At 38.4% G+C, this 23971-nt stretch overlaps 1 protein-coding gene across 6 annotated transcripts in view; it reads left to right on the top strand.

The window, feature by feature from the left end:
• Window positions 1–19996, top strand: part of NFIB (nuclear factor I B) — a 171886-nt gene extending 151890 nt beyond the window's left edge. For 3 of the 6 annotated variants that reach the window (XM_084278714.1, XM_084278711.1, XM_084278710.1), the window contains 2 exons: window positions 7180–7268; window positions 17803–19992. In XM_084278714.1, the coding sequence (XP_084134840.1) occupies window positions 7180–7268; window positions 17803–17932 (219 nt within the window). In that variant the 3' untranslated portion in view covers window positions 17933–19992. Of the gene's footprint in view, window positions 1–7179; window positions 7269–17802 lie in introns of all 6 variants that reach the window. The other 3 variants (XM_084278713.1, XM_084278712.1, XM_084278715.1) reach the window with 2 other exon arrangements.
• The last annotated feature ends 3975 nt before the right edge of the window (window positions 19997–23971 follow it).

Below are 23971 nucleotides of genomic sequence, written 5' to 3'. Positions count from 1 at the left end.
GGATGTACAATAATTTTCTTTTTCGATACCTGTCTTTTAGACACAGGTTTTTCTGCAAATTCACTATTGGTTAAGCCCATCCCACCTCCTTCCAAGTTCACTGAAAGAGTTACAAACAGCTTGTCACATGCCAGAAGTTAGTGGCAGCATGCTTAATTTTCTCTTGGCTGAATTTATGACATCTAAATCTTATATTGCTTATCCATGCATCTTCTATATATTTTTCAGCTTTGTGTAGATGGAAATAAATCTGGAGATTTCAGCAGTGTCATAAGAACATAAAAGTGAGAGGGATCTCAAGGGTCATCACAGTCTTTGGTGTTTACATGCACTGTGTCTAATACTCCCTTTCATGGTAAAACATGTGTCCAGATGGCGTAGAGGGAAGGGGAAAATAAATTAGGTCTCACATACAGTTCATAAACAGAGGAATTTTCCAATACCACTGTGAAACCAGTGCTCTCCCTTCTAAAGCATATTGGTTTGTAGTCTCATATTAATTCAAGAACATCAATTGGTGACCAGTGAGACACAGTAAATTTAAGAATTGTGTCATGGTTTTATCTTCGCTGTGAATTCTCTGTTCTTTTCTAACCTCTGCAATGGACATACGCATATGCTTGCCTGAGTGTGTTTGGGGCGTGTGGATGCTTGTAAATACATTCAGAATTAGGAAATAGTATGTGCTATTGAAACCATTTGAAAGAGTGGAATACCTTGACAACAATGCTTCTTGAGATGGATAAATACGAATATATAAATTCATATGTATGTATATATGTTTCTAATGAATTAATTCCCTTCATTCACTTAGATTCTAAAGCTCTCTGACATGACAGTGCCATATATTTTTATTACCCAAAAAGTGAGGTAGAGCACTGAGATTGTCTAAATAACTTTAATAGAGCAAAGGTTATCCTATGGTAAGGCAGAAATGAGATTGATTTACTATGTTCTTTCATTACTTTACAACAGTTTAAAAGAGACCACTCTTCTTGTGGCAGATTTTAAATGCATTTGGTTTAAGGCAGCTCATGATGAATGAAAAGGAAAATCAAGGGGTACATGAAATAAAGGCAATCAATCATTTTGTATTAGTGGAGAGAAATTCTAAATTAGAAAGCAAATGGTTTTAGTTTCAGAGAGGTCTTTTAAACATTCACCATACCATCTAATGCACATTGACCCCTCAAGAATAAATATTGTCACCGGTACATTTCTTACTTCTTTGGAGGAGTCTTTATGAAGATTTATTCTCTCTGGTTATGACAAATATTGGCATGTACTGTTGAGTACTTTCTGTTGTTAAAAAGAACAATTAGGTAGCCCATTTAAATTACTGTAACCACAATATATGTATGTATTTTGAAACATGCACTTACATTGAGTCTTTTTGGCAAAGTGATAGTTTCCCAGAACTTCCAGTAAACAATTTATAGCATAACCTACCTGGAATACTCACATTTAGATAGGAAGCACCGAATATAACTTTTACAGACAGTGAGTGCATAATAGCACCAATGGGAGCAGTTAATTTGCTTTTACTGATTTGGGCACTGTGAAAAATATGCTGATACACACGTTACTTACCATGCTATGTTGAGAGTTAGAAAGACAAGGTTCTAACGAGAAATTAAAACTATTCAGTCTGTTTGCTGCTTCTAGTTCTGGTGGGTCTTCCTGTTACCTGCCTTGAAATGCTAGCTATTTCTACACTGCGACATGAGTTGTTGCAAAACATACCTCTTGCTTCAGCGGCATCTAGAAAGTCACATACATGTTACAATTTTGTTGCCAAGAAGTCATGTCACCCCTTTCCTAAATGTCTATTACAAATTGTTAATGAGCACTTGGTTTGCTTTTCTTGATTCAGCATCAGCTTCTGATAGGTGTTAAGTATTGATAATGTAACTGTAGGGAGAGCAGATAGGAAGGGGCCAGGGAAGTGGTAAAAGCTAGTACCTGAGTGAGAGGTTTTTTCTTAATTTTAATGGTGGAGTTGGTGGGGTTATTTTTATGAAGTCAAATCTAGTACTTGGTGCTCACCATCTGTGCTGAGAAACATCTTAAATGAACTGCATGTAAAAGAAAGGTGGGATAATTACACTGGAGTAACTTTTCTCCCCCTTCTTTCTCTGATTTGCATCTACTGAAGATTTGTGATTTCTAAGACTAGACCAGAGGGAGAAGAAACAAATTGAGGAAGCTCAGTCTAATCTTCTACAAGTGGACACAGTTCTTTGCCTGATTCTAGTTGGGTCTCTATTATTTTGGCTAAATAAATTTAGCAGATTTAGCAGACATATCATTAATTCAGTAATGAAGTCTCAGTGATTGACATTTGCATGGTAATGTGATGGCATTTCTTGTGCCGCTCTTGCGTTACCGTTCTCAACTTCATTAATTTACTATGTTCTTGAAACAATAGGTATTTAGAGACAGGTTGATGCTGTTTCTGGCTATAAAGCTAGTATGTTCCCAGAAACACTAGTCATGCACTTTACCTGTTGAAATAATATAAAAGGATGGATGGATGGATGGATGGATGGATGGATGGATGGATGGACATTTGTATTTATTACAAATACAGATTTTTGCAAATAATAAGATTTCTGTTAGAATCAGAGAAATAACTGCCAGGCTTTCTTTCTTGGCCATTTATTTAATATTAATAGGCCTCAGAGCCTTGTATGAGTGATTCTATTTTTAATTAGAAACTATAAACGAACAAGATAGTTATTGAGGTCTGTGAAGACAATGTCCTCTAGGACTTCCCTGTCTGTTACAGTAAACTGTGCAAACTCATGCTGGCCCTATTACTGAGGAGCTATTGAACCCTTCCAGTCTTTGCAGTGATTACTACAATGGCATGGTTTTCACAAGCACTTGGGGTTGCTGGGTGTGGTGTGTGGTATGCATGCTTTTCACACAGCTTTGGCATTTATGTACATAGTAATAAGAAACACTTCAGGTCTCTAAAATACAAAATCAGAAAACTGCAGAAAGCTTTTTACACCTCAGATGCCCTAACTCTTCCGTAGGAAGTTGTTCTTGCCAGGTGCATCCTTTAGTTACTGAATCACACAGTTCAAAGTGAAGTTCCTGCATAATGTTCATTGTGGAAATTGTAAACTTAAATGTCCACTGAACTCAGAGTATCTGTTTACAAAATTTTTTGGGTGGATGTTGCTTTTGCTTGCACCAGAAGGCTGAAAGACGAACACAAATGGATTCTTAAACAGAACTTCTCACTAAAGCCAGGAAACAGGTTATCAACACTTGGGCTGTTCTTATTGTGTCCCTTATCATAATTGACAGTTTGACGTAAAACTGGGTCACATGACTACCAGGGAGGTATGTAAATGGCTAAGAGGTCACCTTTCACATATGCTTGCTGGAAAGGAAGCACATTTAAAGGAAGTTTCAGTCATAACAATGAGAATATGCAAATGTTAAGTTTTATGGGCTATTCTCAACTAACAGAAGCTATAACACTGTCTCCTAATACACCTTCCAGAATATGTATCTACTTTCACTAGTGATCGCAGAAGCTTGAAACAAATGTCAGCCTTAGACACCCACTCTTTAAATAGGAGAATATAAAAGCTGCTTAACTATTAAACCATAAAAATTATTCAGACAGTGATTAGGGATCAAGCTGTTGACTATGGGGCTTTAATGTATGTAGGATTTGCATACATAAAAATGTGAAGGATGGTTGTGCTTGGAAGATGGCCAGTTTAAACTGAAAAGGCAGCTATAGTGAAATCTAACTCTTGTGTAGAACTTCACATCAGTATGTCTCACAGCATGGGGAAGTGCAAACCCAAATCACTTTCCTGGCATTGTACAGAGGGCAGATCAGGGGAATGGAGGTCGATGACTTTCAGGCAGGTGGAAAAGTGAGGAAAAGCACTTGGTCTATCGCTCTGCTTCTGCCTGGGCCTGTGGCCCCTTCCCATGGTGCAGCTGAAGGTGGGTGAGGAAGTGGTGCTACTGTCATAGAGAAACACAGTAGGTGTGGTATTCTCTGCTCCTTCACAAGTGTAGCAGTGAGGACGTTGCAGGGATGAGACACCTCTGCAGCTCCACATGTCAGGGAATGTCTGGGCTGCCTCTGGGGTGTCTTCCTCTGTGGCAAGGCTGGCCATCCTTTTCTGCTTCAGAATAAATACCTGTGTTCTTTTTCTGTGCGGCTAGGTGAGAGAGAAATTAAAAACATCATTGATAATGTTTTGTGGATGGCAGGTGCTGTTGAGGTGAGGTTTGTGTGGTTTGCCCTGCTGAAAATGACACAGCCACAGGACTGAAGAGGAGTCCTGTCCAACAGGCTTGAGTGTCACATTACACATCAGGTCATTTATTTCACGTTTGCAGGATATTTTTGAGGAAGTTTAGCAGTGTTTTTCAGCATTTATGAAATGTCTCATGAGGTCTATTTTGTAAATCCCTCTAGTAAGGAATTTAAGTTTTCTCAAGTAGCCCTTAAGTAGTTTCCTGCCTCTCCCTTTCATGTGTCTTGGAGAGAAACTCTTTTTGGTGGCTTACTGGGTAAGAGTGAATGTGCCTCCTCGTCTGCAGCTAACACTGGCATGATTTTAGAGGTCACCAAAGTTATTCTGAAGACTATAACTAGTCAGAAAGCTTTCAGCATGACTCCAGGTAACATACACTACTCAAAATATTGTCCTGAAGTGCCCTACATCCTTCTGAAGCTTGGTACTCATGTAAGGTCTGTGGTCCTAGGCTTTCCCTACAGGGCTGTCTAGATATCCTCCAAGGGCAGCATTCCCACTGCTGCTGTCAACAGACATCTTCTTCCATCAAACGCAGTCAGGAGTCAGTGAGGTCTTTAGAGTTTCACCAGCCTTTTTTACCCAGAAAGCACTCAACACACATGGGGGGATTCAGATTCAGACTTTAAAAGTGATATTTCTACATACTTTCACAAGTATGTTTCCTAATGTTAGACATCCTGGTCTCTAAGGAGGAGTGATTTGGGAGAGGAAATTTTATGTGAGGAAGGGTAAAAAAAAAAAAAAAAAGGATTTTCCTGGCAGGTTAGTTTTTAAAGACAATATGGCAGTTATGTGAGCCTGCTGAGGGATGGGAAGCAATAGGTTTTAATGTTGGGAGGGTGGGTTTTAGTCTAGCTGATGCAGTCCTGGGCTATCACAGAACCTGTTCTTATACAGGCAGGATGCACAACTATATAGAATATGCAGTATGTCATTACTAACATTTGTGAAATACCTTTGAAAAGCTCTTCTTGGAGCTTTCTTAATGAAAAATTTAACAAATTAGCTGTACTTGTGGAAAGATCTCATACAGACCGTGGGAAGAATATATTGATGTAGTGCAGAAACTGGTATGCTAAAATGAAATGTATCAGTCCTTTACTGTTTGACCCAAACAGCAAATGCAATCAGTTACTACATGAAACTAAGCGCTTGCCAGATTTTTTTTATCTAGACCTGAGTGCATAAAATAATTTGAAAACACTGAGTTTGTTATTTTTAGTACTTTCTATGTTTCTAATCAAGCTAAGGGCTTTTATTCGTAGATTTTGTACTTCATGAAAGAAGAAGCTGGGTAAACTTTTCAGTTTTGTGTTTCAGCTGGAAAGGAGTTTTTATAGCTAAGTTATAAACCTTTAAAATATGCATCTATAATGAAGGTGATGACATTCTTAAGGATTATAGCAGAAATACATCTGCAGCACATTGAGTAACTGAGCTGACATATATTACTATCTTCAATATTAAAATCAGGTTTACAGTACTGTTTTGTATAGTGACTAAACCAAATGTTTACTTACCCCTTTCCTTAAACATATTTAATGTATTATTCACAGTTACCTCTAGCAAACTTTTTGACTGTATGTTTCCTTTTCTGGTTAATTTCATGTGGTTTAGTCATGCTTTTAATGGCCTTTAGAAGGTCCCATGGAGTTCTTTAGATAACAAACAAGAAACAATCCCTATGAAAACATCAAGAGACTAACATTTCCATTTCTCAGACCTTAACAGCAGGAAGCTTATGAGTCTAACAGCCAGACAGGGTCAGGTTTGCAATATTGTCTTGTCCTCAGCATTTGTATTTTTCAGGAAAAGACTGCAATTAATTGTGCTGCTGTGAAAATAGTTTATTGTAGTTTGTTTGCTGTAGCCAGTGCTAGCCAGAGACTGAATATGGGCAGAGAAAACTAAAATGCATCGAATGCAATTAAACTCAGCAACAGCATTATCTTCAATTCAGAGTTCTGTATCATATGTAACAGTACAGCAGTTTATACATGGCAGGACTACACAGAGGTTAAAATATATGTTTTCTTCGCAAGCCAGATAAGTTCATTTTCTTAAATTTAAAAATAAGCAGTATATCTTTTCAATAAATCTGCTAACACTACAGGGCAGCTGTTAAATAAACAGAACTGTAGAGGGTTGCTTGAACAATCCAGGAAGGCAGAACTGATGAGCTGAGGGTATGGGAAGAATTTGTTTCGACTAACATTTAGGACATTCCTCATTATATTAAAATGCAATAAAGTATTTTACATGCTATTATTTTGAGTCTATAGCAAGATTAGATTATTTTATCACCTCTTGCTAAGTAATACCACTTTCAGTAACACTAGATTAATAAACTTAAATTACAAAATACCTTTACCCTTCTTAAAAGCAAGATAAGGACATAGAGTTTGTTTAATTTGGGCAAATTTTCTATAAATTGCATGTCTTCTATGTTTCACAAAATGCATGCTACAAGATATTGATTATATTTGACCTTTTCTTAATACACATTATATAGAGCATTGCTTAGAGAAAACGGCATTTTTATTTTCTTTCTTAAAATATCTCGCTATTGATTATTAACATTTCCTTTTATTCCAGCTCAGTTTGTAATCTAATAATGGCTAATTGTTGTGTGCTAAACACTAGTTACTCTTTTATGCTTTATTAATAGAGCAGCATATTAAAGTAGCATTATCTTAAGCAAATCTATAGGCATTTATTTCTCAGAGTAAGTTGTTTTGTTTATTTGTTTTCTTTTTTAAAGTAACTTCTTGGGAAAGTAAGGCTTTTACCATGTACAGTGCTAGTTTGCATGTATTCATTTAAATACTAAAAACTGTAGTACTGCTCGATCCATATCTGACTGCTAGGTTTCAATTGACAGCTGAGGATTTGTGACTGGACCATGAATCAAAACGGCAGGCATTTATACCCCAGTGCCAGTGAGGATACATTGGGAATTACCTGGCAAAGGTAACATTTTAATTATTTCCACCCCTACACCACCTCTAAAAACAGTTGCATTGAGCTGCAGTATCTGTTTCAGCAGGCCTCCGGAGTACTATGTAAGAGCATTTGATCAAAACACGTGTGTAAGATTTCTCACGTAGACATTCAGGTGATCTTTAGGGTAAGCTGAATTTAGAAACTACCTTAATTAAGCACCTGGAATAACAATGCTATGCTGTCCAATGCAAAGGGTTTGTAAATTAAAGGGAGTACTGATCTTAGGCTTAAAAAATGAGAATATCACCCGCAGAATTAAAGGTCATAGTTTGGGGTGGGGGATGGGGCTGACAGGTTAATGCAGAGAAAATGGTTCTGTTGGAGGAAGAGATGAGTTTAATAATAAATGTCTGAGGTGGTGGTGGTTTTGGACAATGTATAACCATACTACTCATAGAAAATTCTCTCACTAATCGGATGGTGTAGCTTTAGGTCACTAACAAACACGTACATGAAGGTAAGATATAAACCATCTTATTTCTCAACTAGTTAACAGAATAATTGGGAATGATTTATACAAAAGAGAGTTTCTTTTTATAATAAAAAAGCAAATAGAATAAAACCTGTTAACCTTTGGTACATTAGTAAATTACTCATTACTATCTTTTACATCTCTTGGTATATAATGAATTACGGTAACAGTAGAGGTGTGTGTGTCTAAATAGGTGTGTAAACAAAGCATAATTGTGACACATCAGTTTTTCACTTCTTTCATGTGCAGGATTATCTGTAGCACTCAACACTTAAATGGGGTTTGTACATGCAAAGCCTGCAGGTTGGGAGCTTGTCAGCTGAAGTATTAGCTACTCACTCTTGAAATAATTTTAAATACTTCCTGGACATGTATGCACATGAAAGTATATGCACTTCTGAATAGTTTCTGTAAGTATGTGTGTGAGTGTGAGTGTGTATATGTATTATGTATGGAATGCCTTTTGATGCACTGCATTGTACTATGGATTGCTTATGGAATTTGAATATTGGTGCTGTTAACAAACCTGATGTTTAAATGCCACAATTAATTTTCCTTTCCTTTTATTTTGTTTGTTTGATTTTTGTTTTTCCCCCCTTGAATTTTCCTGAAATCATCTTTAAAATCTGGGAAAACTCTGGTGCAAAATCAAGGTGTTGTTATTTCTTGCCTTATAAATTAAATGGCACAATGGAAAATTAGCTAATGGATTCACTCCATCTCCTCAAGGGCTGTGATTCACATTATAAATCCCCATCATGCAGTAATTGCCACAGTTTTCAATGTACTGCCAAGAGTGAATCCAAACTGAGCTAGTGTAGCACAGAGAGGGTGATTTATTTTCCTGCTACAGAAGATGTTTCTTTTTCAGGGCATTGACAGGTGCTAGGAAATTATATCACAACAGCCTATCTAGGAATAACCTTGAATGGTTTTAATCAGTCATCACTTGTGGTCCCTTTATGACGCCAGTTTATGCCAGCTGAAGCACTGATGCAGTGTTCACTGAACTGTGTTTTTCAGTACCCCTCACACAAGCTCCTTGGTCATAAGTTATGAGAAGAAAAGAAAGGGGGGGGCGGGGGCGAAGATTTCTAGACGATGACCAGGGAAACTCTGGTGGTAAATACAAGCACACACCATGATCCACTCACCTTTATAGACAAAACTGCTTTGCAGGTCGCTCCCAGAGTGCCACCCTACCTACATAGTAAAGTGCATGCTAGATAAGCTTGGGCCACCATGGGTATCTCTTTTCAGCTCTAGGTTGCACTTACCTGGCACTGAATCAAACATGGCCTTGGAGGACAAAGATACAAACCTGTACTTCTCCCTAAGTAGGTGGCCTTTAGGATTTGGGCTTTGAAATACAACATTCTTCAAATCCCATATAAATGAGGATCTAAGAACAGAAATGATACTGTGCAGGGTAAGGGGTGAGAAACCCTTTGAGCACTAAAACTAACACTAAAAAACAAGAAAAAAAAAAGTAATTGCAGAAGGAATTGCTACTTGTTGGCAAAGAAATACATTCTAGTCCAGACAGTCATATTTTCCCCCACAAAATGATTTGATAAATGTTTGACTCTATGATTTCCTCAAATCTGCGGTGCTCATTTTGGTGGCACTTGTTCTGACCTTCTACAGTAGGCTTTGTGGTTATTTTAATTATACTGTTTTTTTCAGAAATATCACTGACTTCAAGAAGGTAAAAAAGTTGGTAGTGCTTCAATGTTTGCTGTTCTGTCTCTGCAGAAATCAGATAGCAGATGTTGCCAAGCTGAAAGCTTTGTCATAGAGCATTGTTGGTGAGCCCAACTTGGAAACTTGGGGAGAGTGAATGATGATAAAACCTTTGTTATTTTTGTCTTTGTTGTCTTATTAGTAGCTGCCTGTTAGGCCTCTTAGTAGATATGGTGCATAGATTTAAAAATATAATGCATAGATTTCACTATATATTTTTGGGGGTTTTCTTTCTTTACAAAGTTATGGATCTGTTGGTATTTAAAGTCCCAGGCATAAGACAGGGGTGGCTGATACGCAAAAGATTGAAATTTAAAAAAAGACCAAAAAAACCCCCAAACCTCTAAAACCCAAACCACAAAGTCGTTGATGGACCGTTTTCTTGAAAAGCAGAAGATTTGCAAGGAAGAGTAGTAATGAAAACTAGATTAGTACTTTGCTTGCTGAAGTACTAGTATCTTTATTCTAGTATCTCTAAAGGAAATATGTATATAAAACATCCTGTAATCATCCTTTTAAAAAGGGAAAAAATCCTAGGTGTTTGGTATGCTATTTGGAAGTAGAAGTGGTTTGTTTGGCACCTGACTCCATAGTCATCTACAATTATTTTTTGCTGTTGTTTACTTACAGCATTTAAGGTATATATTTTGTTATGTATATTGAATTTTGGACAACATTTGAAAACATCAAATGAATTAAGTTCTTGAGTATTTGTAAGATCATTTAGGTGATTTTTTTGGTGTACATGTGAACAAGGTACTTGGAATCCATTAAAAAAGGAAGACCTTCTTTCATAACCACATTTCTATGATTTTCCTGGAGACAGAAGGTGAGGGTAAGCTGTGAAAATCTGTAAGGCTCAATTAGGAAAATACAATCTCAGTCACTATGTGAGAGCAAGAGCGTATGTAACAAGTAAAACTAAGGTATGAGAGCAAGAAAAGTGTGTCTAAGTCTGATAATGTGAGTTTGAACCTCAATCTCAGCCATTCACTACAGCTTTGATATTAAATCCAGTGGCAATACTCATAAAAGCCAGCGTGTTGGGTCTGTTTTAGAGCATATTGTGTATTTGCGAGTCTTTCACAGATTGTAAGCAAATCTTCATTGCTAAAGTGTACATTTTTACTCAGCTATATGTATTTTAGTCCCAGCTATTGTGATTTATATTCAGTTTTTTAACAATCTTTCTGTGTTAGTTTTATGGGCTGTTACTTTGACATCACATTTACACTACCCAGGCAAATGTACTGGGTGAGCATTTCCTGTTTTCGGTCTGTTATCTTGACACATAAGCGCAGTACAACAGCTGGTTTGTTCCTGGAGATGCTGAGGGGAGCTCTGTTCTCAAAGTGCTGAATTTCCTTCTCAGCTCTAGCTGTAGGGGTGTTCAGCTTTCCAGGCATCATTTTTTCCCCTCAGACCCGCTCTGGGTCTATGATAGTAATGCTGATAAGGCAATCAAAGGGGGATAATTTCTGATTTGTAAAAGAAGTAGGAGGGGAATTGAGAATGGGTGCAGATTGCTTTTGGAGCACAGTACCTTGCATGTGCTTGGTTGTCGAGCAAGCACATTGCTTGGTTGTCGAGCAAGCACATTGCTAAAGTAACCCAGCCAGCAGCATTGCTGTGGCAAGAACATTTTGGCAAATACAGACACCTGTTACAGCGATGGTTCATACCCTCTGTCTCCCCACCCTGCCCCCAGCCCCAGTCCCCTTGGGCAATGTTTTGGAATAGAAGTATGAAGTCACTAAATTTTAAGAACGAAAAAGCCAAAATATCCTGATTATGAAAGTATTCATAGAAAGAAAATGTCATGATTTCAGGTCTTTATAAATTTGAATTGTTAAGCCTAATAGTTTTTTCCCAACTCTAATGCAGAAAGATGTGCAGAACATTTTGTTTCCTCTCCATCTAGGCAAACATCTTCAGAACACTTCCTAAGAAATTAATTGTATTCAAGCCAGACTTGCATGCTGCCATCCCACAGGAAATGGGTCAGCAATCCATTAAGATGCCATTAGATAATCTAATTTGGAACTTAATCTCTAAATTAACCATGGTCCATACTTGAAGCATGCTTGAGAGAAAGAAAAAAGTTTATGTTTGAATCGATAGGGGAGCCGAAGCGTGAAGAAGGCTGTTTGTTTTTTCTGTAGCTGTGGTCACGTCTCAAGCCGTCTGGTAACCAGGAGAAACCAGACATGATGTAATTCCAGATTGAACTTGAACTTCAGGGACTTAGAATGGGGGAACAATGGACCATAGGAATCAATAATGTCCATTTTACACATGATTATGTTTGGAGCTTTAAGTTAACCTTTATGGGAGAAGCAGCGAAAACTGCAGTGTGACCAAAATGAATGAGATGATCCAGAAGCAAGATGTTAGAGTAAAGAAAACAACTTCAGTAATATTTTCTGAACTGCACTGCAGATTCCAGCAGGATTAGAAAAGTTCCTGCGCTGCAGTGAACTGGTTGCCTGTTCTGAGCACTCTTTGTTCACTTAGGTAGGACAAACTTAATCTTATGTTTCCCGTCAGATGATTCTTGGCAGCAGTGCTGGGGAAGGAGGAGTGTAATACAGAGAATTCCCAAGTGTAAACTGTATCTTTAACCCCTCGGTTACTCCAGTTTTCTACTTCTTGATCATCTTAGCTCCATTTTTTTCTTTTGAAGCAGTAAAACCACACCTTTTATGTTCGTTTGTTTGTTTGTGGTTTTTCATGCATTTCGTGCATTACCTGGACTATTATTTAGTCATGGTGATTTGAGGAATAAACTTGTAGTCATATTTTTTAAAAAGTGCTAAAGTAAAAAATAGATAAAAACTGGAAATAATAACATTTGGGGAAAAAAGCAGTGTTGACATAGAAGGTGGAGGGTCAGTTTTTGCAGGTGACCCAATGGTCTCTAGTAATGGGAGGCCACTTTCTCTGTGGTTTGGCTGTATGGGAGGCAGCTCTCCACCCAGTCATAGCCTTCTCTGTGCATGTGCATGCTTGCAAACCAACATTAGCCACGTCCCTGCACCAAGCACCGATGAAGGCATAGTCCAGAGCACAGCGTGAGGATGGGCCATATCTCTAGGCCCTTCCTGCTGGGGATTTTCTTTGTTAGAGGTGGGCTTTGAGGCCTCTTCCCGACCTTTCCTTACTTTTTTGGTTTTGTTTTTGGGATTTTTTTTGTTACATTATGGCAAAAAGTGGCCTGCAGGGAATGGAGTAAGTATCCTTACAGCAGAGTTCCCTTTTCCCTCTTCTGGGCATAAATCAGTGGGTGTTCACTTCCTCCATCTGCTAGATAATAGAACCACAGAACAGTGTGTGTTGGACGGGACCTAAAAAATCGTGTAGTTTGAACCCCCCTGCTATGGGCAGGGCGCCCATTAAACTGTAAAGGTTGTCCTAAATTGTGCTGAGATCTACTTAATACAGCTCTAGCAGTAAGTGCTCACCTTGGAGGTGAAATCTGGCAGCCGAAGTACTACATTAGGTAGATGCTGGAGGGATGGTTATTCTTTTGGCAGAAATGCACAAGTAGGAAATTTAGGCAGGGTGCTGAAGTTAGCACAGTTGTGATCCCAAAGTTCATCTTATCAATTTGAAACTGTAAAGTTCCTGCACTTCTGTGGGTGAGCACTTGCTTAGTACAGAGATGGATGAACCTTGCTTGGTGATGCATGTCTTGAAGTGCATTTCCACCTTTTCTGTCTGATGACTGATCTGGCATGGTCTGCTCTACCTTGTCTAAGCTGGTGTGTTCATGCACAGGGTAGTAAGGCTGCAAGAAGGAAATACTGGTTTAGGGGTACTTTATGAGTTGTGAAATGGTCTTGCAGACTTCTGAAGCTGTAGGAGAAAGAAGGTAGTAACTGGTGGAAAACAAGAATCTTAAAATCCTTCAGATTTACTCAGGTCTGATTTGATTTATTTTTATTGCATTTAGTTAATTGTTTAACATTATTATACCCTTTATGTTATTATAACCTCCAAAGCAGACTGTATATACATATAATGTTAGTACTGCTCGTGGTCCATTCCAGTAATATTTTAATCAGAGATTCTTGAAACAGCAATTATTATCTTTAAGAGGAAATCACGGCAGAAATCTTGATTGAATTAACATGTGAAAACTGTAATGGAAACTGTAATGGAGAATGTTAACCCTTCAGGATGCTTGCAGAATTTTCCTCTCCTATTTTACTATATTTGAACAGATAAATACATTATGTCTACTGTGGATAGTGAAGACCTGGTGACTGTACAATGCACCTAATAGTCTGGTTACGGTGAAAGAAAACTCTTTCTGGTTGTGAAGTTACTTAGAGGTACAATGTTTCAGAAAAGTAGTCCTGCAAACCACACCCTCTCTCACATTCTAGTCTGAATCTTACAGCAATATCTGATGGTTCTTCTCTTGAGATTTTCTTCAAAACTTTGCATGGAGCAGTTTGTTGGCGGTCTTACTTCATGTTCCAGGAGACAGCATTTATATTATAACCTCTGTCAGCACAGGGCTCACAGATTTCCTCAGCAGCAGTGAGCTGGGGAGTGGGGTGGACCTGCTTTATTCCACTCATGCATAGAGAGCTTTTTTGTCTGAAGACACATGGTCTGAGGGACATCTCATTAAGGACAACCAGCTTGCCTGCATCCTGGGCAATGGGAAGAGTTTTGTCTCCCCCCATCTTGAGGCACTTAGTGGTCAGAGACAGAGCATTACCTCTGCGATTGTGAAACTGAGGGGTGAAAGTTTACCTGTAATGCAAGCTGCTGGATAGGAGGGGAAGGTTTTCCCATTTTCTGCTGTTGCCACCCATGTGGGTCCCCAGACAGAGTTTGCTCTGCGGTCAGCAGTAACTAGTGCTGGGAACACATGGGAGAACATGGGAGAAGCTAGCTGTGATGCCCATGGAGGTCCCTTCAGAGCAGATTTGAGAAAGCTGACAGAGGGCCTTGCTCTTCTCTGGCCGTCAGTCTGGCTTGGCTGCTTGTAGGAGCACTTAGGGAGCTATGAATCAGGCTGTGGCTCATAGAGTAGCTGGGAGTTCAATTAAATCTACCCTCAGTGCAATGGGGTATGTGGGAATGTTGGGTAGACAGGTATATTTACATACTCAGTTTAGCAGAGCCTGAGTTACTTTTTTGGTTATGCTTTGTACCGTATCTTTTCTGAGAGCTTTGCACTGTGCCAAGTGCTGTTCACCTCCGTAACTTGCATTCAGCATTCCTCTTTGGTCTGCTGTAAACACCTGGCAGCAGTGTCAGGACTGGGGTGGCACGAGGTAGACTTAGGTAAACCTGCAGTTGATTTGTAAAATAAAGTCAGAGCTTGTCAAGCCTTGAAGATGAAGCCTAGGAAGCACTAGCAAACACAAGGGGTGGCTTGTCCTTGCTGCCCAGTGGGTGTGGGCAGATCAGGGACGTTGTGCCTCTTTCAGAGGTGTCAGAAGGATCACTGACTTCTCCAGCCACTGCCTGCAGACGCGTGTAGCTGCCTATCCACTGCAGGTGCTCCCTTACCTGCACACCTGCCTCTGTCCGGCAAGTGGGAGGCTCAACAGTGTGAGAGGCTTCCGAAACTCACCTTGGGTCTGTGCAGTGATTTATTGCTCCCTGAGGATGTGTAGGCGGCATTGATGAATTTCTTGCAATCCGCATTTTTGTCCTGGTTGTAATGTCAGATGGGAGGCTGGAAAGGTTTAAATAAACACCTGTGTTAAATTCATAGGTCACGCAGCAACTATAGTTCTATCAGTCACTTGCTCTAACTTATTTTTATTGAGCACTTTCCACAAAATCAAGAGGCCTGCCTCTTCTATGAGGTAGTAGATAAAGCTGCTACAAATAGTAATTTGTAGTTTATCAGCACTGGCTGCTTTTCTTCACCCTCCATAGTCATTAGAAGTTTGTCAACTTTAAAACAAAGGAAAAAGTCACGTATGTATGTTTCCAAACAGTGAAGTGCACTGTAAATCTTTAGAAAGATAACCTGGAAGTTGTGTATTTAGCCTTTGCAACAGAAATTGTTTAAATACCATGTTGACCTCACACACAAAATTTACATTCTTTTAGGGTTCTATTTTGTTTAAAGTCACTAAACACTGTAAATCCTGTGTAATGTGACAGCAAAGAAACACGTGCTGTATAACATAGATCCAGACAGACCCTGAACAAACAAATCTGCCTGGTTTTTAAATTTTTTAAAATTTTTATTACTTGTTCCTATTTTCACAAATTCCCGTGCTTGGAAGTGGTTTGTAATATGTCTGCTGTTTCAGAACTTACTTCCTATCATCACTGAAATATGAAGAAGGAACAAAAGGTGCATTTTGAAAGAAATTGTAGAGGAAGATGAAGACTATATTGAAACACTTAGGTCTCTTAAATGGGATTCAGGTGTTGAATATTTATTTTTTTAAAAACAATTTTTTCATCAGATCATGTTGGACAAATCTTCCACGCATAACAGGATTTAAGCCTTTGTCAATATTTTGAGACTTGCAGTATAACAGTGATTTTTAATTTCAAAAGGGGTTATTTCTCCAACAATTAATTTTATTTGTAATAGTCAATAGAATTAAAATAAAATAATCTTAGGTTTTGAAAATATAGTAAGGTTTTTTTGATTTCTAAAGAAATTCCCCAGGTTTTGAGGTGGCCTTCAAGAATATATCAAACCAGAAGGAAAAAATTTGAAATACCAAGTATTGTTTTTACTTCAGGCATTTAAATTACATTAGGATATTCATATTACTCATTTTTTTGAGAAAAAAATCGGTCCTGCAGCCTTTAAAATTTGACCACCACTGACACAAGCAGGTCAGCAATTTTTTTCCTGAACCTGAAATTAGTTGTTAGGAATCAAAATAGTAAAATAACAGGTTTAGAGAGGCAAACAGCATCAAACAGGAGCAACTGACAAACTGTGCAAAAGACACGAAGAAGATTTAAAAAAATAACCTAACCTCCTCAATGTTCATCCAGCAACAACTGCAGTCTCCCAAATGAAATGGAATGCCATAGAAGTACATCTGCTCCTCCAGGGAGACAGTAGTGCAGAGGGGTGACCAAAGACAGAGAAGGAAGAAACCTTCCAGCATCCATCCTCTTCAAAACATATGTTGGAAGTTTTAGTCTCCAGATGTATACTGCTGCGTTTCTGTAAAGTCCTAGTGTGGAGGAGAAAAACGAGGAACGATGAAATGTGGTGGAAGCATGTGTTTTCATGCCATGTGTCCAGGCCTGGTGTTAGGTGTTTGCCACTGATTGCTGACATAGTGGTGCTGGTTTTCTTTTGACTATATTTCTAGGTTGCCAGAAAAACTTCTAAGGAAAAGGCAGCTCAGGGTCATCTCTGGGTACTGAATAGCGGCACCTGAAGTCTTTCTTTGAGTATCCATCTTGGAAATATTGTTGGGTGTGGTACCTGCTAATAGTTGGTGCCTGATAAACATGTGGAGCCATTGGTAAGCTCCATGGTGACAGAGTGCTTTTGAAATGATGACATAAGTTCCATAGTCATTGAACTGCCTTTGAAAATACTTGCTTTGCCAAACACTTATCAGAAATTTTGTGGTATTTGCAGCTACCCTTCCTTCACTCACAGCTACCCTTGGCTGCAACTATTTATATGATTGGGCCTTGTTTTATCCATTGTTCCTTACCCACTGATAATTTCTGGGAAAAAATCTGCAAGAAATCAAGGGTTTTTTTAGTATTAAAGGTCCTCTGTTCTCATGGGGACCCATGCATGCAGAGGCATGTGTTGGGACCCAGACTAGATAAACCACCAGACTGTAGGAGGGTAGGCAATGCACAGGAAGCTTAATGACTTAACTTTTCTATTGTGTTCTTGAAAAGAGCAAACCTGTTCGCTGTAGTGGATTTCAGTAGCTGGTACCTGTGACACCATGTAGTGTCACTGGTGTGGTTTAGTTTTGCCTGCTCTATACATTTACATCTGGAAATTTTGGGGGCTTTCAGAAACAAACAGGCTACAGTGCAAGACAGCAGTATTACTACTTGAAACTGAAATCAGCACAATTTTTTATTTTTCAAATATGTCATAGTTTCACAAAGAAAACTGTGAAGTAGAACCTCAAGCAGTATTCAGAAAGTTGGTTTCCTGATTTATCCTAAGTAGTACTATTAATAATGAATATTGCTTTAAATTCAAATTTATTGTGTTCTGTTTTTTGCTACATGTTTAATTTATGTTTTGTTCTTTCTCTCTCTTTCTCTCTCTCTCTCCCCTTACCCTTTTTTCCTTTTCAACAGTCCTGGTACCTGGGCTAGCTTGGTTCCTTTTCAAGTATCAAACAGGACGCCGATCCTGCCGACAAATGTTCCAAATTATGGTTTGAACATAATTGGAGAGCCTTTCCTTCAAGCAGAAACAAGCAACTGAGGGAAAAATAAAATGAAATAAAAAATAATTAAAGGCAAAATTTAAAAAATGAAAAAAGAAAGGAAGACAGGACGAGAAAAGAAACTGAAGAAAGAAGAAAAAATAGACCAGCAATTGCAGCTCTTACAATCACTAGTTCCCTTACGGTTGAAGCTGAAATGACATACTAAGGGTCGATGATATTTCACTGATGTGTAGAATGCAGCCCCTGCTAAGTAGCCTTTGTTATATGAAGTCCACTGGGAAATAGATGTTCTGTCTCTGACAATATATTTTAACTGACTTTCTAGATGCCTTAATATTTGCATGATAAGCTAGTTTTATTGGTTTAGTATTCTTGTTGTTTACGCATGGGATCACTATTCCTGGTTATCTCACAAAACAAAGGCTAGACAGCAGCGACAGAGCTGCAGGAGGACAAGGGCCGTGAGCCAGCCATTTTCTCCACACTCTGATTTCTAAATGTTTTAAAAATAAGCTCTGTAGCCTTTAGTTATCAGCATGGATTTATTAAACTTTGGCCCTTAATTCAGCCTTTTCTAGTGTGTTATGCAGTTTGAAGCTCTCAATCGGTATGAACACACGGGCTCTATGGAAGAATGCCTCTATGTAGGTAAAAGTGTTATCTCCTCATGCAACAGTAAAAAAAAAGAAATGGAAAAAAAGCGAGCGTTTTCCCCACTAAAGAAACACTTACAGAGGCAAGTGCAATTTAAAAAATCATATCTAAGGGGTCATCACTATAAGTCCTTCAGCCCTTGGACTCTAAATTGAGGGGATTAAAAATAGAAAAAAAAATGACTTTGAACAAACTTACTTTTCCCCTCAGTTTTTGAGGGCATTAAAAGGCATTAAATCAAGACAAATCATGTCCTTGAGAGAGAGAAATCAATGGAAACACAGCACTTATGTTGGTTTAGCTGCTGCCTCCACCGAGGGGTAGGATTTATTTATTTAAAGTTACTGGTTGCATCAAGAACCCATAGGGTTTATATGTTTCTGTAAAATCTGCATCATAGAGACAAAGACAGGCAAATCCATGTCACAAGGGCAAAGCTTACCGTTTACAAACTGGTAATACCAGGATGGGGATATGTTATATTTAAATAATGCACTCTTAATGTAAGTATAATTACAGGGTGCTGAAAACTTGCATGGTGCTTTCAGAAGTTAGCCTTGTTCAACAATTTTCACATACTGACAGAAATATAATGTGCATGGGCAGACATTTTGCCTCTACGTCTCTTTAAAAAAAGATAATTAAAATCCTCTTTCCAGTAATCCTAATTTGCACGAAGATATAATGTCCACATTACGTGCCTTGCCTTGAAATCTAAAAAATAGAAAAAAAGAAAAAAAAGAAAAAAAAACCACAAAAAAATTGACATCACTACACTTGTTTTGCTGCATTTATTATCATTTTAAATCTTTACCATTTTTATGACAAAATATTTTGTACTCCAGATGGGAAAAAAAAAAGTGTGACATCATGGATTTTTTAGACAGTTATACCTTTATCTCACATTTATAAAGCATATCATGGCTGTGTATAGTTGCCGCTTAAAAATTGTAATCGACCAGCAATATTTTCAGTATTTTGGTGTTTTTTCTATTAACCTTTCATGTTTTTCATCTTCCAATTAATATTGGGGGGAGGGGATACAAATTTATACGAATTATGCAATACCAAGTTTTGCCTATGTAGGTAGTGCTTTTAGCTGTATTGGTTATTATAGGTAAGTACACAGATTTAAAAGGAAAAAAAAAGAAAAGAAAAAAAAAAGAATAATGTATGCTTTTTCTGTTTGTTTTAATTGACCAAAGTGGGTACTGCTATTTTTGCAGTGTGATGAGGTCCTTTTCTGTACTGAGAGGTGGACAGGGGATTTTTTTTTTATACATACATATATATATATTCTGGGGTGGGTGGGGAGTATTTTTAACACTTTACAGTGTAGCTGTGAAGCAGTGCACCCTTAGCCAGGCAAGGGCTGCAAAGCGACTGTTCTGCCTACTGTGACAAACTTTCAAATCGGTTCCCTCTTTTTAACTTCCCACCTGGGGTGCAAGCTGAAATCATTTCTGGATTTAAAAAATAAATAATGAATTCTGTTGGAGGCAGACTTGACTTGAGGAAATTTTTTTAGCTTTTTTTTTTTTTTTTTTTTTTTTTTTCTTGAGAGACAGCGAGAGAAAGAGGTTAACAGACCCACAGTGAGGTGAAGCCTTTTTCCATTCTGGCAAAGATCCTGAAGCGTTCACGTTAGAAAATACTTATTTTTTTTTTTTTTTTGTGCTCAGTATGACAAAGATGCTTGCTTTGTCTAGGAAATGCACATATAGGGCCAAAATCTTTGCTGGCATAATTCCACTGACTCCAGTTGACTCTGGGGTTTTTCCTGCAGAGAATTTGCCTCCCTTAGTCTGCTGACTGCTAAATGTCTAAATGTTCCATTTTTTTTTTTTTATGTCAAAATGTTCTTTTTTTTCCCCCCCTCCTCCATTTGTTAACTGGCAACATCTAAATTAACAATTTTCAGCCTTCTCAGGCTGCATCAGATTTTCAGTGTCTTCTCATACAGCAGGTCAGATGGTGAGCTCTGGGTTGTAGTGGGGAAGGAGCTTCTTAATGCACAGAATTAGACCGTGATGTAAACAAAAGTGTATTTCCAGTAAAACCAGATCTTGCAGGTAAGTAGTGGGCCCATTGCTGGAGAGCTTCTTATGTACCAGAGAATTTTGTGATGTAGGGCTCAACAGATGATGAGTTTTTCTTAAAAGCCGAGGAGAGTATAGATTTGTGGATGTGGGGTACCCTGGTAGGGAGAATTCACTGCTTTGCCGATCTCTCTGCATTTTGGAGGTTTCCCTACACTGGTGCAGGTCCAGCAGTACTGAATGTCCCTTCTGGCTGTATTGGCTAATGAGCTAATGGTGGTGGTGCTTCCCCATGTCTCCAGCAGCAGGTATGTGTGTAGGTAGGGCCTGCAAGGCTACAGAGAAAGGAGCTGTAGAAAACCGAATCCTCATCACAGAATCACAGAATCACAGAACATTAGGGGTTGGGAGGGACCTCGAAAGATCATCTAGTCCAACCCCGCTGCCAGAGCAGGATCACCTAGACTAAATCACACAGGAATGCATCCAGGCGGGTTCTGAATGTCTCCAGAGAAGGAGACTCCATAGCCTGTCTGGGCAGCCTGTTCCAGTATAGCTAATCTGATAAAAAAGGACACCCACCCCCACAAAAAAAAAAAAAAGAAAAAAAAGAAAAAGAGACCAAAAGGAAATGCAAATCAGGTTTATGTTGCTCTTACTCTGCGCCCCGTGGTAAGGGAATTCATTCACTGAGCACGTGGCTATTGAGATTACTGAACCGAACCGTGCAAGTCCCACCCAGACTGCACCTCAGGCATGGCCTGGTGAAACAAAGTTTATGTTACCCTCCCCGCACACCCCTGATACCGAGCACCTCAGGAGCAGAATAGGGTGCTGTGGGCCTCTTCGTGGTTAATGCCGTTAGCATCGTGCCCCCATTAAGTTTTTAATAACATGCCAGGATGAAACTGAAATAAATTCAGGCTTCAGAGTACAATAGTCAAAATTATGATTGCCCTTGTAGGAAGGTGGATGCCCTTAACAGAGCTTTTTGTTATCTCTGACCTCCTGCATGAAAACATCTGAGCTTACAGATACAAAATTTTAAAAAGCAATCTCCTTCCTTCCATGTGGATGAATTGGGTTGTGAAGCAACTGTGGGTATTTTCCACATGCCTTTCTAATAGACAAGCCTGTTTGGAAGAAAATTAACTTTTCTTTTATTGTAGGTTTGTTTTGGTGGTTTTGTTTTGTTTTATTTTGGGTTTTTTTTGGGGGGTTGTCTTTGTTTTGTTTGCGAGTTTTTTTGTGGGTTTATTTTTTTGTTTGTTTTTGGGGTTTTGGGTGGGGGGGTGTCATTTGGTTGGGTTTTTTTAAGATCAGCAGTCAAAAGATTAAGATGGGATTGAGAACTCAAATCCAGTCTCTGGCCTCCTCCTTCACCAGGAAGTGTATTCTGACTAAATCGAGCCACCCCGTTCTATGTGCACTGTTCTGCCTTTATTAAGTTGCTTTGCAGCCCTGGCCTTATGGCTGTGCCACTGAAGTGTGTTTCCCCTGGAGTGACATGAACGTTTGAGGCTTGACTAAGGAAATAAAAAAAGGCAGTGAAGGAGACTGTACATAAAGACATGGCAAAAATATTAATTATAGCAATATAGTTGTGGGGTGATGTTCAGGTGGGCAGCTCCATTGAAAATATGTGAATGAGTTTGTGAAGCTGCAAGTAGCGAGAAGAAAGGAGGATCTTCTGAATGAACCGCCTACCTTGTAGACAGTAATTTGTACACTGTATAGTTTTGTTAAGATTTTTTTTTTAATTAAAATACCCTTGTTTGTAAAGCTAACTTTTTAACAATTATAATGGAAATGCATGCCATTTCCATTTTTAAAGTAAACAAGAATATTCCTTGTCTGGAAACTGGACTTGGGTTAAAACTCTCCAGTTTCTTAATTTATGTATTAAAAAAAACAAAAAAATCTGTCCATGTTAGGAGTTATTTCGCAGATTCCCATGCTTGAAAAGCATGGGTTACTAATCCTTTAAAAATGTAAATGGAGAAAAGTTATATTTTATGAAGGTTATTTTGTTGTATTTAGTATCGGAAAAGTTGGTTTTCAGAGCATTTCAAAATGTTGGAAGCACCACTGTCTTTTTTATTAGTATATATGGCCTTTAGCAAAAGTTTTTGTGATTGTTACATGATGGTATTTAAGATTAGGTTCACAGAGCAATTCAGGATAGGCAGAGAACTAAAACAGTACCTATGTCTCACATAGCTGTGTCCTCAGGGAGCAGAATTTTGGATTTGCAACTTGTAGCTTCATAAGGACTTGATGAAAGAGATTGCACAGGAACATACTCACTCAGCTGTGACACCGGAGTGTGTTCTGTACCTAAATCTAAATCGTATTTACTGTGTGAGATTATGAAGGCTGCAGAAAGTTATCCCATATTCAGTGTACAGTATTCACTTTTAATGAAACAACTCTCTCATGTTGCTGGCAGTAAGGCCCCAAGCATGACATCCAATATAGTTTACATGCTCCTGTCAAGGTCTTTTGTTAACATTAACCAGCTGCATGCTCCTGGACTTTTTTATTGGGTTTCCATAGAAAACTTCTAAAAAAGAGTGAGTAAAATCATAATGCAGGCTAACCAAGTTAAACAGGAAAGAAGCTCAAAGTTGAATGTTCTACTCCATGCTGAAGGAGCTGAAAACTGCCTCCTTCTTATTTGCACTTTCTGCTAGTTCCCCAGTTTTTTTTTTTTATTTTTTTTTTTTTTCTAATTTCCTCAAAATTGTGTGGGTGTGGTGGAGCACTGCGGTTGGAGGATAACACGGACCACTGATTTTGCCCTTTAACCCTGCACAATGACCTTTGCATCAGCCAAACTTATTGCCATGACAACTCTTTGTACTGTTTCCATGCCACAGCTCTGTTGGTCACATTGTTAATAGTAAAGGGGACAAGTTGGAGACGGTCAATTTTTACATTTTTTGTTGCAATTTTTTCTTCAATGGTTGTAAGTAGTTTGTTTTTGGTTTTTTGTTTTTGGTTTTTTTTTTTTTAATGATAAAAGGGTTCACTAGTTATTACTCTTTAGAAATATCTGTGTGTTGCAATTCAAATGTATGTTGAATTTGTGAAAAGGGCTTCAGTGCCACTAGCATCATCATATCCTAGAATAAGCCTTTGATACTTTTATTGCATGATATGGTAACAGTAAAACAAGAGGTGGCCTAAATAAACGGAGAGCGGCATGAGCTAGTGACACTAAAGCCAGTCTTTGTATTACTGTATTTTTGACAGAATGGTTTTGAAAACTGTGCTACAGGGACTGATGTGGCAAATGTATCTCTATATGCAGAAGGAAGTTTTTTAAGAAGTATGGCTTATTATGCATTCTTCATTGAGGGCATTGAAGTTGCATGGACT

The sequence above is a fragment of the Gallinula chloropus genome, assembly GCF_964237585.1.
Source record: "Gallinula chloropus genome assembly, chromosome: Z".
NCBI classification, from domain to species: domain Eukaryota; kingdom Metazoa; phylum Chordata; class Aves; order Gruiformes; family Rallidae; genus Gallinula; species Gallinula chloropus.
Note: the sequence above shows the minus strand (reverse complement) of the source record. Positions and strands in the feature narration are given on the sequence as shown.